The sequence below is a fragment of the Zalophus californianus genome, chromosome 4 (genome assembly GCF_009762305.2).
Source record: "Zalophus californianus isolate mZalCal1 chromosome 4, mZalCal1.pri.v2, whole genome shotgun sequence".
Taxonomy (NCBI): domain Eukaryota; kingdom Metazoa; phylum Chordata; class Mammalia; order Carnivora; family Otariidae; genus Zalophus; species Zalophus californianus.
In genome coordinates this window covers 19,944,653-19,957,824 of record NC_045598.1, presented here as the reverse complement: position 1 = coordinate 19,957,824, position 13,172 = coordinate 19,944,653, and the positions used below count along the sequence as shown (strand labels likewise).

The 13,172-nt window shown below is 44.7% G+C and overlaps 1 protein-coding gene across 4 annotated transcripts in view; it reads right to left on the bottom strand.

Annotated features, from left to right (window-relative positions):
- Positions 1-13,172, bottom strand: part of ARID1A (AT-rich interaction domain 1A) — a 66,476-nt gene that overhangs the window by 26,513 nt on the left and 26,791 nt on the right. For all 4 annotated transcript variants that reach the window (XM_027598310.2, XM_027598329.2, XM_027598336.2 and 1 more), the window contains exons 3-4: positions 11,873-12,325; positions 11,304-11,420 (exon numbers count right to left, since the gene is read on the bottom strand). In XM_027598310.2, coding sequence (XP_027454111.1) covers positions 11,304-11,420; positions 11,873-12,325 — 570 coding nt within the window. The remainder of the gene's footprint in view (positions 1-11,303; positions 11,421-11,872; positions 12,326-13,172) is intronic.

The following is a 13,172-nucleotide window of genomic DNA, read 5'->3' as shown; positions in this document are numbered from 1 at the left end:
AACGCGGGGCTCGATCCCAGGACCCCGGGATCATGACCTGAGCCGAAGGCAGACACTTAACGAATGAGCCACCCAGGCGCCCCTGGACTGAATAGCATCTTAAACCAGAATAGACAGCCATCAACCCCAAAGGCCTTAAAACGAGAAGAACAACTCTGAACACAGGGAAGACACAGTCAAGTTCTAAAAGTAGAAGATGAGGGGGAAATGACCAAATATTTTTAATAACAGTTCCTCTGAACACTGATTCCGTTTATTTGGAACTTGATTTTTCTCCCACCTTCCCCAGAATGTAAGGAAATTACCTTCACTTATCTCTGTAAACAATATTCAAATATTCATTCCTCCCACATCAAAGCTGGCCTTAAGGGACAGGTTTGCCGACTCTCAGCTTGAGCCTTCAACTCTGTTTCCACTTTCAATAAGGCATGGCTTCTTAGCTTCCTTGGGAAAGGTCAATGGGAAGCAAGCAAGCCGCTTGCAGGTGAGCTCCACCCTATGGCAATCAGAGACTATGTCACAATACCAGCCTATTTCATGCTGACACCAAGTGGGGAAGATGGAAGAGGGTCAGCCTGTGGAAGTGGATGGCGCAAGAGAACAAGCACTGGTCCCCAAAGATTGAATGCCAAATATCTTAGAAACATGAAAGAAAGACAACAGAACTAAATCTATGCTTGATCTATCAGGTATGTTAACATAGCTCCATACCCAGGGGTCCTCCCCTCTGGACCAAGTTTGGTGGAACAGATTCTCACTCTTGTGTAGGGTGGCCCTAGGGGTTTCTGAAGGATAGTATTTCTAGGAGGGCTTGGTTTATTTCTTGTTCAAAAAGCCCAACACCCCTCTAGCCCCCTAGGGCAGATGAGACACAGCTTGGCCATCACACATCTGGGGCCTGGCTTTCTGATTTTGTTGGGTCTTTTTGGAGAAGGACAATGGCAGAAGCCAGGGCATGTACTTCACTGAGGTAATCTCCCAAACAGCTTTGCAGGTTATAAAAGCACCAATAGGGGGACACCTGGGTAGCTCAGTCAGTTAGGCATCTGCCTTCAGCTCAGGTTGTGATCCCAGGATCCTGGGATTGAGCCCCGCACCGGGCTCCCTGCTCAGCAGGGAGGTCTGCTTCTCCCTCTGCCCCTTCTGCTCATGCTCGCTTGCTCTCTCTCTCTCGAATAAATAAAATCTTAAAAAAAAAAAAAAAAAGAAGTACCAATAGGAGAGAAAGGGAAGTGGGGTGGAGGGTGGTGGTGGAAGAAAGCCATGGTCACCAAGGCAACTGAGTTCATCCATACGCTGACTCAGGAATTGCAGGAAATTCTAGTTTTTGAGGTTTCTTCCTTCCAGAGTATCTTCTACATCTTCCTGGAGAGTAGACCTAAATCCAGAAACTATAGTATCACTACCTTTGCCTAGAAATCTCAGCCCCACATCTCTACATACCTCTTCCTTCTCTCCAGAAGAGAATATGGCATTCTTCTTTCTCTCAAAGGAGCTTTTTACTGATCCTTTATAGGAGTTGGTAATAGTAAAAGCACTGGACTGGAAGTCAGGAACTGAATGTTCTCGTTTACCGAATGACTTGGGCAAGTCCTTTACCCTTTCTGGGTCTTAGGTTCCTCATATGTAAGGTTAGGGGGTTAGGGGGTAAGGGGGAGGGGGTGTGATGTTTGTGTTAGTGTAGTGAACATTCTATGGACCAGCTCATGCTGTCTCCATTCTACTCTTTTCTTAATTGTAGAGGTTAAAAAGCTAAAAACCATGTTTCCCAGAATCCCTTGTGAATGGGTTTAGATACAATTCAGGTTGTACTAATTAGAAGCAAACTCAAGATTAGATCAAAGTATGGCAGAGACCATATTTCTGTCTTCTTCACTTGTTCCTGCAACAGCATTCTGGCTTCCTCTTCCAGTAAACTGGGTGCTGGTTCTGGTGGCAGCAGCCGCTCCTTCTTGACTCTACTTACTGATCCCTGGATAGCAGATTTAGAGCAATTAATATGATAGTGGCTCAAAGGTAGGAGTTTCCTTGGTGGGTCAAATCTAGTTTTAGGTCCTGCTCCTGAAGGGCAAGCCTAGAGCATGCTTCCTCAACCTTTCTAGCAAATTTGTTAAGCCCACAACCCTATATTAAATCCCTCTCTATTAAACATACCTGTAGAAACCACTCCATCTGACACAGGATTATCAGATGATCCCAAAAGAATAGTTGTGAAAGAGAGAGGAGAACAGAGTTATTCACAAGGCATATTCTCTGCCAAGACAGCATCTTCTGGGGAAAATGGGCAAGATGGAGGGGTCTTAGAACTTTAAAATACAGTTGTCCAGAACAAGCTCCTTTACTTCTTCCCTTTTTTACACCTCTCTGTACTTTCTCCCTCCCACTCTAACCCCAGAGTGGGGGTGGGGGGGGGCTGGACTGCTCACACAGGACAGAAGGCTGAGTCAGCACATGCTTGCTTTCCATCTCTATACTCTCTGCAAGCTTTTACTCTGCTGAGGATAGCATTACCTGCCCAACCCCATATATGTATTCTCTGGACTTTAGGGAGGTTTAGGCTAGAAAGGGTACCAAGTATCTTCCACAGCAGCAAGAAATATGTTTATAAGCTCCAGGTGAAAAAGAACCAGTCCTGACAATCCTGAGCAGCTGAGGAGTGAGGACAGGTTTGGCTGCAAAAGATCCCAGCTCTTTGTCTTATAGCAATTTCTGGTCTGAGCAACGAGCCACCAGCTTCCTGTATGTAGCAGGGCTGGGGACAAACTGAAGAACAAGGTCAAATCCAAAGGGTATGGTTTGCTTGGTGGGAAGGAGGTACTTCCTGCCAGTCCTCAGAAGAGCTAACTGACCCCAGGAGCCATCACACCAGAAGTAAGGCTCCGTTCGTTTTCAGACTGAAGTTGTTCTGAAGAAAACAAAAGGTTCTAGCAAGAGGAATCTGTGTGAGACACACAGGCAGGAAGCAGAGCTGAGCCACCAGTGACCAGAATAGAAACAGGAAATGGGCCCAGGAACAAGCATACAGTACTGCGCACTAGCAGCACGGGCCCCAGCAGGCACCAGGCGGTATCAGGGCCGGAGCAGCGTGACTAAGACGGAGAAGCGGATTGGCTAGCCCTGCCAGAGAACCAGCGTTCTCGAGCAGGGACGGCTACTTGCACAAAGTACAGTCTGGGCAGATATGACAGAGGGGGTGGGGATTTCCTTTCTGAGACTTTTTGAGAGCACCTGGGCTACAGTTCAAGGGGAGCAAGCACAGATGCACAGTCAGATATATAAAGAAAACAGGTCACCAAGCTCAGAAAGGCCCAGCCTCTCTGAGTACCAAAACTGCTAGTGGCATTTTTGTTAGCCCCTTGAAAATAAGCCGTCAAAAGCCTAGGCAAAAACTGCTGGCCTGTTTCCTTTTACCATGAAATGTGACAAAAGGCAACACAGTGTAAAATTTAAATCCTTCAAGCATTCCAGTTTTTTAAGCCTTCAGAGGGTTTCTGTCACTCCCCCCAGTAAACAGACAACGAAAAGCTGGCCTCCAAGCTCAGGTGGGCAGCAAGAACCTGGGGCTGCTCAGCCAGCTGCCTGGCCCAGGTGCTAGATGCAGACCTGATGCACAAGCAGGGTGCCTGCATAATGCCAGGCCAACATAAGAAACTGGGGAAGTCTCAGAGAAAGTATTTCAGCTAGGTTTTGAAGCCAAAGTAGGAGTTTGCTGGGCATTAAGAGAGCGGGAAGGTAGATGGGCAGACATCTTTGGCACGAAGACAATTGGCAGGAAGGACTGGGGGTTGTGAGGCGCTTGAGGCACACCCAGGCAGCTGGAGATGAGGCTGCACAGGTCTGCTGGGAGCTGCCAATGGCCTCACAGTGGGGTCTGGCCGGTAGGCATGGGGAACCAGGGCCCCCAAAGCACCACAAAGCAAGTGGTGGTGGTCTCCGACTCCCATCCCCCACACTCAGAGATTATTTAAACATTACCAGACACAGTAAAACTCATTGTACTCCAAAGTCCCCAGCTTGATATTTCATTTGAAAATTTTACTCTCCATTCTCAGGGTCTAACTCCTTGCTTCTAAACCATTAGACAAATGAATCACCTGGGGATCTTGTTAACAGTGTTGGATTCAATAAAGCTGGGTAGGACCCAAGAACCTGCATTTCTAAGACAATTCCCAGGTGATGTCCATGCTGCTAGATAACAGACCACATTTTTTCAGTAGCAAGGCTCTACTTGATTAACATTAGCATTAATCAGGACACTGTGCTTTAAGAAGAAAGGCTCAGAACAGGACTTGCTCCTGTCCAATTCAAGGGGAACCAAAGAACCAAACTCTAGTCAGCTTTCCACTTTTTGAGGGCATCCCCCGTTGGTCAGCCCCTCCAGCAGACCTGCCCTAACATTTGGACATGTTCCCTCTCCCACCCTCCCTGTACTGCGGCTGTCCTTTTCACAACTCATCTGTGCCTCCATGACAAGAAGGCCTGGGGAAACAAAAGTGAAATGGAAATCCTTTCAGGACAAGTCTGGTAAATATTAAATGGCAAAGGGGTTGAGACTTTTGGCTGAACTTGAAGAGAGGATCAGATTGTCTTTCTTCTGCTGAGTGAGATGCCAGAGGAAGTATTTCGTCTGAAATATCAGAGAGAGCTGGATTCAAATCCTGGTTCTGACCCTTAGTTTCTTCTAATATAAAAAAGGAGTGGTTACTTAGTATATTTCAATTCCTGCTCTTCTAGGAGGATTGGTGTTGCCTGTAAGCTCTGTTCCTGGCCTCACTCTCCTGCCCTCTTAAGATTTGGATTCTACAGGAACCACATAGTTCCCTCCCATTTCGTCTTTCCAGATCACTGGAACCCAAGCTCTCGGGGTCTGAGAACATCAAAGTAGTAAAACATGAGTGCTAATAGCTACATTCTTATTAAGTGAAATCTAAAGAAGGGCTTGGAAACCCAAGTGATTAAAAAAAAAAATCTGTAGATAATTCAATAGACATGAAGAATCCTAATCCTATTCTCTACCTCATTCCCAGCGTCAACAACCTCCACTCTTACCCTAACCAGAAGAAACAAGTATGATGCAGCTCTTCAACAGCAGCCTCTCCAACTTTCCCCAGTCAAGGGTACAGTGTCCTTTGTGAGCTAACCCAGTGAGTGCCCTTGATTCCTTTCTTCACAACTCCTGAAAGATAAGTCTGTTTATACCCTCCTAATATTCTGCCAGCATCTTCACCCTTCTATCTGCCTGCCTTATACATATGCGGGTCTCCAGATGAAGCGGAGGAATTTGGGCTGATTCAGCTGCCCCCTCCCTCCAATGCCGTTCAAGAATGTTCTTTACATTTACACCTTTCCTTTGTTCATTTCCTTTGCTCCAGCCCTCAGAAATCAGGTCCTCTCAACACGTAAAAAGGAACCCCATAACCTGCTTTCTGACAAATCCAACTTTATATTCTTTGAAATATGTGATATGGACCATCCCCCCACACACTGGGCTTCCATAAACAGTACACAATCCTGGTCCTCCTCCAAGCTCACCAGCTATCTGTTGGGCACTTCTACCTGATGACTACAGGCACTGTCAAGGGCTCCCACTGGCTCCTCCCTCCATAAGCCATGGCCTGGGAGGCCTCCTTCATTCTGTGGTTTAACTATGAATCACTCCACAGACCACTCTCCGACTCAACCCAGCCTCAGCTCTTACCCAGGTTGCAGTCTTCTGTTTCCAACTAGGAGCTAAGCATTTGTTTTTAAACATTTCACTATATGGAACTTAACTTTTCCCCAAAAATGAGTTTTCCTATTAGCCTTTCTATTTCTGTCAATGACATCTTTCTCCCCACCCCCTTCAAGATCATTAAATTTTCTACCAGTTCTCAGTTCTACAGAATCTCTCTTGCACAGCTTAGAACTGGGCCTAGTTGGCTATGCAAATGACACAGAGGGGTACAACTCCACACCTCTGGCCAGAATTATTTCAACAGTTTAACTTCTCCCCTTGCTTCCAGACTCTCCCCTTTTCAAACCACACTATACATGAATGGATTATTTTTTAAACATTAGTTTTATCATGTTACTGCTCTAACAGCATATCTGCAGGCCTCTAAGGTCAAATTCAAATGGCTTACTTAGCCCACCAGGGCCCTAACCCCTGTAATCTAGCTTTCCTTCCCGTTACTCTCCAACCCCTAGAAGCCTGATCCTGACCAGTCCCCCAGTAGCATCTATACTATACCCCACCCCTGGCTATACTTCTCCTTTCCAACCACCCAAGTATGTCCATATCTAGGTCATTCTAAACTTCTGCCATGTTTTCCCTCAACTATTTAAATATAAATGATCACCAACTTCACCAAACTAGGAAAGCACCCATTGTAACATTCAGGCATACATTCTTCTACCTGTTTTACTAATGAAACAAAGAAGAATACTTGAGAGCAGCAACCATGTCATATTTAAATCACAGGCGACCTCAGAAGTCATCAAAGTCTAACCCTTGTCTAAATGCCTGTCTGCCTTCTATAAAGTACCCACAGCAAACAGTGTACTAGCTTTTACTTGAGGGACAGGAAACTTAACCACTTTTTTTTTTTTTTTAAATATCCTTATCCTCCAGATCACAAAAGAACTTGTGTCACACTTGGGCTTAAACCCACTGGCAACAGGTAGCCAGGTTTTTAAAGCAATAATGTTAACTTGCCAGATTTTTTAAAAAAGATATATTTATTTGAGAGTCAGAGAAAGAGAGAGAGACATAAGCAGACTCTCCACCGAGCAGGGAATCTGACAACAATGGAGGGCTCAATCCCAGGACCCTGAGATCATGACCCAAGCCAAAGGCAGCCGCTTAACCGACTGAGCCAGCCACCCATGCGCCCCAGGAATCTGTGTTTTAATTAATCTCCAGATGATTCTCAGTGCATGCTAAAGTTTGAGAAGCACCGATCTACTTAACCTTTCCAGAGCTGAGCTTTCAATCCTATATCTATTTTCCACCACCGAATGGAAACTCTATCCCAAGTACACTTTCAGATTATAATGTAAATTTACAAATGTGCCTCAGTAAGAAAAAAATTGGGAAGCATTCATTATTCTAGGGAAACCACATACACTTGAATGAATCACTTAAACAGAAGCTTTTAAAGATGCAACTCCAAGTCATTCCCAGAAATGATTATAATCAAAAGTCAGATACCAATTTTCAGATGAGACCCTTAAAGATTTTGCTCCAAACTAAAGGAAATTAAAGACTTAATGAAACACCTAGAGATTTGCTTACCCATCCCTTACAAGAACCTTCTTACCATAAGGTGAAGTAGTAGCTATTTTACAAGACAGATGACAAACCCTAACCTCACTTCTTCCTAAGGCCACTGTCAGGAAGCACAAATGAATTAATCCATCTTCTAAAATGGAGTTTAGGCCTTCTCGTAACAGGCTGTGATACCTGCCTTGCCCTCGCATTGGAAAACAACAATCTTACAATATGGTCAAGCTGTCCCCTGTCAGACATACACTTTCTGAATGAACAACGTAATAAATACTGCTCAGGTTCATTCGTTCACTGAACTGGAGCCCAACTTATGCCAGGCACTATGATGGCCATGAACAAGACAGTCAGCCCTCACTGCACTTGTGTTAAATAAGTAATTGAAATTGCATTTGAGATAAATACTGACCAAAAACATGGGTGCTAAGACAGTCTATTTTAGCAAAGGAACCTGACACAGTTTGGATTAGTGGATCTCTACCAGGGCTACAAATCAGAATCACCAGGGGCAGCTTCTAACCATAGCAAAGACGAAGCCCCGTCAACCCCAAACAATTCAGAACTCTGTGAACCTCAGCCATTGGTTTTTAAAGAATATTTGCTCCCCAGGTAATTCTAACATGCAGCCAAGGTAGAAAACCACTGGTCTGGGGCATCATGAAATAAGATGTTAGGGGCAAAAAGGTCAGCAACACAGTGCCTGGACTGCCCTCCAGAAGCTTACCATCAAGTGGGAGAGACCCAAGTGCAGAGGTATCAGCAAATTGCTCTAGTGACGTGAAACAAAGAAACCTCAGATATAGGATAGTGTTTCTCCTGGTATAAGGATGGGGAAGTGATCCCAGAGGGCTATATAAGGTGCTTTTACCTATGTTACCAAGGTTTGCTTTCTAAAGATGGGTCCTCAGGCACTGAATCATTCTTTATACCTTTTAATATGTCTTAAATACTGCAGGGTTTTTTGTTGTTGTTGTTTTTTAAATAAAAACTGACTTTAGTCAGTGAGGGCATCATAGAAATTACTTAAGCTGAGTTTTGACATTTGATTAAGAAGTTTTCTGAGGAAATAATCTTGAAGATGTAGTCTGAAATATGAACAAGAGGAGTTAGGAGGAAATGTGTATTAGGCTAAGGGAAGGGTCTGTGTAGAGGCCTAGAAGCAGAAAAAAGCATGGGGCCTTAAAAAACTGAGACAAAGTCATAATAACAAGGCAAAAGGCAAAAAAGGATGAAGTAGAGGTTCTCACAGTGCCATCCCTGGCCTAGCAACATCAGCAGCATCAAGGAATTTGTTAGAAATGCAAAGTCTCAGGCCTCATTCCAGACCATTCAGAAAGGGGGGCAGCCTACATAATATTAAGGATTTTGGATTTTATTCTAAGATTAATGAAAAATAGTTGAGAGGTTTTAAGTAGAGGGATAACATAATCAGGATAATAGCAGCTAAAGGGTTTGGCATTAATAGCTGAGCAAAAACTCCTCAAAATCTAATTTTTGTAATGATCAGGATCAGAAACGATAATGAGTCTTTAAATAAAGGGTCACAATCATAAAGCCCTTAGGGCTAAGTGGGTAAGGTGAATGAGTGAAGAGGGGGTTGTGGAAAACTGGAGGCTGTCCTCCAGTCAGCCCAGCTTCTGTTCTGGAGAAAACACGAAGAGGTGCCCCATAAACATCTGCTGAGTGAAGGAATACACCAGCAAACCTAGGATCCCTTGACACAACTGTTTCAGAAAAGAGTGGGCCCCTTCTAGGGAATCCCGACTTCTCCTTTCTTCAAATGTGACCGTTTCCCAGCCTGGCTAGGCAAATCTGGCATCAAACCAAAATTTCAAAGAATAACCACCTTTTGTTTCTTAGTCCAAATAGCAGACGGATAAAAAGCAATTCAACAAACAAGACGCCAATAACCCAGCCAGCTTACCTCCCACATAGAGCTTCTACCACAGAGCAAATGACCCATTTGGATGAATCTATAGTAGAAGCCTGAGCTTGGGAATGCTCCTTGTGATAGGCTGCCCAGGAATAATCCTCCCCTGGGCCCACGAAGGTGCCAGTGCCTTCACTTCAGCGGGTCAAATCAGAAGCTCTGGATTTGACAGCACAAGGCTCTCAACCCTGAGAAGACATGCAATGTGTTTGTATGCTAGGCTTCTCAGGATTGAAAAATAACAAATACAGTTCTGCTGGAAGATTACTAGGAGCAAGCAGAAACTTTCTGATGGGGAGCAACTTAAAGCACTGGCAAAAATCCACTGATTTGGTTTCTTGCCACAGTAGCACCTCACCCAGATTTAGCTACAGACCACAGATGATGAGGGAGTAGTTTTACATTTCCGACTGAATCAAGTTAAAAAACACATCCCAGTGAAGTTTGGGATGCAGAAAAGGATTGCAACAGTCATTAATGAAAAGGCAACAAAGAAGGATTGCCTTATTCAGACACATCCTCACCCAATTCCTCAACTGAGAAAGTCAACAATCTCAGGGGTCCTATCTGACAGTGGTTATTCATTCTGGCCTGGGATGCCTGCACAACGGTACTGAGGGACTCTGGAAACCTTGCCCTACGCAGGTTATGGCTCAGAGATCTTCAGGGGAAGCCAGGAGAGGCTTCGTGATGAAGAAAGGCTTCATGATCAAGAGAGTTCCTGCCTCCTACCTATTCGTTAAAGATCCAGAGACGATTTTCTCCCAAGTCAGAATAACTGAAGAGATAGGCTTCAAATCGGAGAATAAAAATTCCAAAAGAGGGGTCCCTGGGTGGGTCAGTCATTAAGCATCTGCCTTCGGCTCAGGTCATGATCCCAGGGTGCTGGGATCGAGCCCCGCACTGGGCTCCCTGCTCTGCAAGAAGCCTGCTTCTCCCCCTCCCACTCCCCCTGCTTGTGTTCCCTCTCTCGCTGTGTCTCTCTCTGTCAAATAAATAAATTAAAAAAAAAATTTTTTTTCAAAAGACTTTTTTATTTAGACATGTGTGGCTGAATTTCTATTTCTAAATACTAATTGAAGCAGGATTTGTAATGGAGGGTTTGCTACCAACGGTCTTACCAGATTTTATAGCAGCCCATTTTATTCCTGGGCCCAGCAGATTAATTTTCAGAGCCTGACTTGCTCACATATAACCAGAGCTAAGACTAGGGGTAAATGTTCCCAGAACCAGTCTATTAACTAGTTGGTGCTCTCAGGTATCAAATAGAGTCCCTATGCCCTCTGAGATGATGATTAGAATCTCTGACATTTATGGAGTGCCCACAATGCATGAGCACTCTATTTTAACCTATCTCATGTTAATAACCACTCAATGAAGTGGGTACTTTTAGGTTCATTTTACGGATGCAAAAATGAAGGCAGGGGAAGGTTAAGTGACTTGCCCAAGGCTACAGAGTTAGTGGCTGAGTCAAAATGCAGACCCAGGAACTCTGGCTCTAGAGCCCTAGCTCTTCATCAGCAGACTGTACTGCCTTTCTCAGGATACAGTCAGTCCATCCATGAACAGCAATCAAGCATCTGGGCACCAAGCACTCTACTAGACAGAAGCACCTATTCACAAAAAATGATCAGAAAAACTGCTTTTACTCAGCCCATGCTCAATGGGAAAATCCATGCTGAATGCACCCCAGATTGTACCTCCTAGCTAAATATGAAGACAAAAACCTAGAAATTAAACCCTCGAAAATAAGGTCAAAACAACCCTGAAACTTCTCTCAACTTTGATGGAGAGCAGACAGTGCTTACAATATCTTCTTCTTCTCTGTCCCTTACCTGGGTCCACGTCTCTGAGCCCAAGATGTAAAAAATAAAACACAAAACCAAACAACTCTAAATAGAGATCACCAAACCTATTCCCCAGGCAGCCAGCCAAAACAGACATTCCACAAGGTCAGTCCATAAATTCCTATTTAGAATTTTCAACCTGAATTCAAGGAATAGCTCATTGTTTATTTAGGTCATATCACCAAAACATCCAACCAGAAACCAGTTTTCTTTGCTTTCCTCTCTGCCCCATCATCTTTTAGAGGTTGGCAAGAATACTCACAGGCAAGCTTGAGGGTCTTGACTGAAGACTCAGGTTCATATCTTCTTGCCCTCCCTTACTGGAGGTCATTGAGGGGGCTGAGGATGCCTGAGACCCAAATGAATCTTGAGATAACTCCTAAAATAAGAAAAACAAATGCTGTGAAGGCCTGGTATTGGTAAACCAGGCAAGTTTGCTTCATGGTGAAAGGGCTACAAGACTATCTCACAGAGGGCAGGTGGGAGCAAGAAACTGCCCAATTGTGCACAATATAATCTGAAGGCAGAAAAACACAAGGTGTGGCTCTTAAGACAAGAAGGTCAATGAGCACCAGGTGACATATGAAGGGTTGAATCACTATACTGTACACCTGAAACTAATATGACACTGTATGTTAACTAGCTGGAATTAAAATAAAAACTTAAAAATAAAGTTCAATCAATCCAGTTAGCATGTTTACCCAGAGTTTATTTAGTTGGTTTTTAAGTGCACATTAGAGACCCAATTTGTATGGCAAAGTTCTCCTGACACCATGCCCCAAGCTGTCTGTGGTCACACGCAGGGAAGGGCGGGAGGCTGGAGCACCTTACCTGTGGTGGAGGGAAGCGCTGCTGGGAATAGGCAGTTTGCTGTGGCTGCTGAGACTGGGGCTGAGGGTACGCAGCCTGCTGGGAGAGCGTCGAGGAGGCTGGCTGCTGAGGTTGCTGCTGCTGGTAGGGAGACTGTGCCTGCGGCTGTGAGTAAGGGGGCTGGCTCTGGGGGTGCTGTTGGGGGGTGGACTGCTGGGAGGGGTATGGAGTTGGGGACTGCTGATGTGGAGGCTGGGATGGCTGCTGGGAATAGGGAGGCTGAGAAGCCTGGAGCTGTGGGGGCTGAGACTGCGGTTGCTGCTGATAGGAAGGCTGGGCGTGAGGGTTCTGGGACGGCGGCTGCTGGGAGTAGGGCGGCTGCTGCTGCTGGGGGTGAGGACTTTGCTGGTTGTAATATGGAGTCTGGCCCTGCTGACCATACCCACTGGGGCCTTGTTGTCCGTAAGGAGGAATCTGTAGGAAAGGAAAGGATACTTTTAGCACAGACTCTTCTGGACGAAGGTATTCTGTCAGAAGACAGCCTGAGGATGGGTACAGGAAGCAGGCAAGCCAAGCTTCCCACTTAGAAGGCCCATAGTCTTTCCTACTGTCCCTCTCTACACTGAGCCAGGAAGGACAGCCCAGCTGGGTTACTAGTTGGTTTGTTTACAAGTGGACTGCATTCATCTACAGAAAACTTACAGTTTAATATTTGGGCAATTTACAAGAGTTCGAGAGCAGCCGTTTTCACCAGTGAACCTCCTCTTTATCATGGCCTAGACTGTTTTTGTAAGTGCTAGGAATCTGTATCCTAGCCACAACAAATGGTCAACAGCAGCCTGGCTTAGCTGACTAAAAACGTCGGGTTTAGTAACCCAGACAGTGTGCAAATCACTAAGCTACTCTGGTTCTCTTTTTCATTCAAAAAATATCTAAGAGCCTACTTGTTTACTTGTACCAGGCTCAATTCTAGACACTGGGGGTGTATCTGGCAAGTAGGCAAAAATAAAAACAACCAACCCACTAATACCCACCCATGTCTCCTCCATCTGCTCACTAGAAAAACAAACAAACAAACAAGCCCCAAAAAACAAACAAAAAAACCCCCCAGAGTGACAGCATCCTATTTTCCATTTTTAAGGGCATACTTTGTTTTAAAGTCTTAGAAGTTAGGTTTTATATTCTGTCCATCACCATTTTCAGTATGAGTATTACTCAAATATAAATGATAGAAAATGCTGTCAAAACAAAAAATGACAATAAAAAGATAATGGTGCAGATGGCCAGACAAAAGGAGATGAGAGAAATCTTAACATTTATA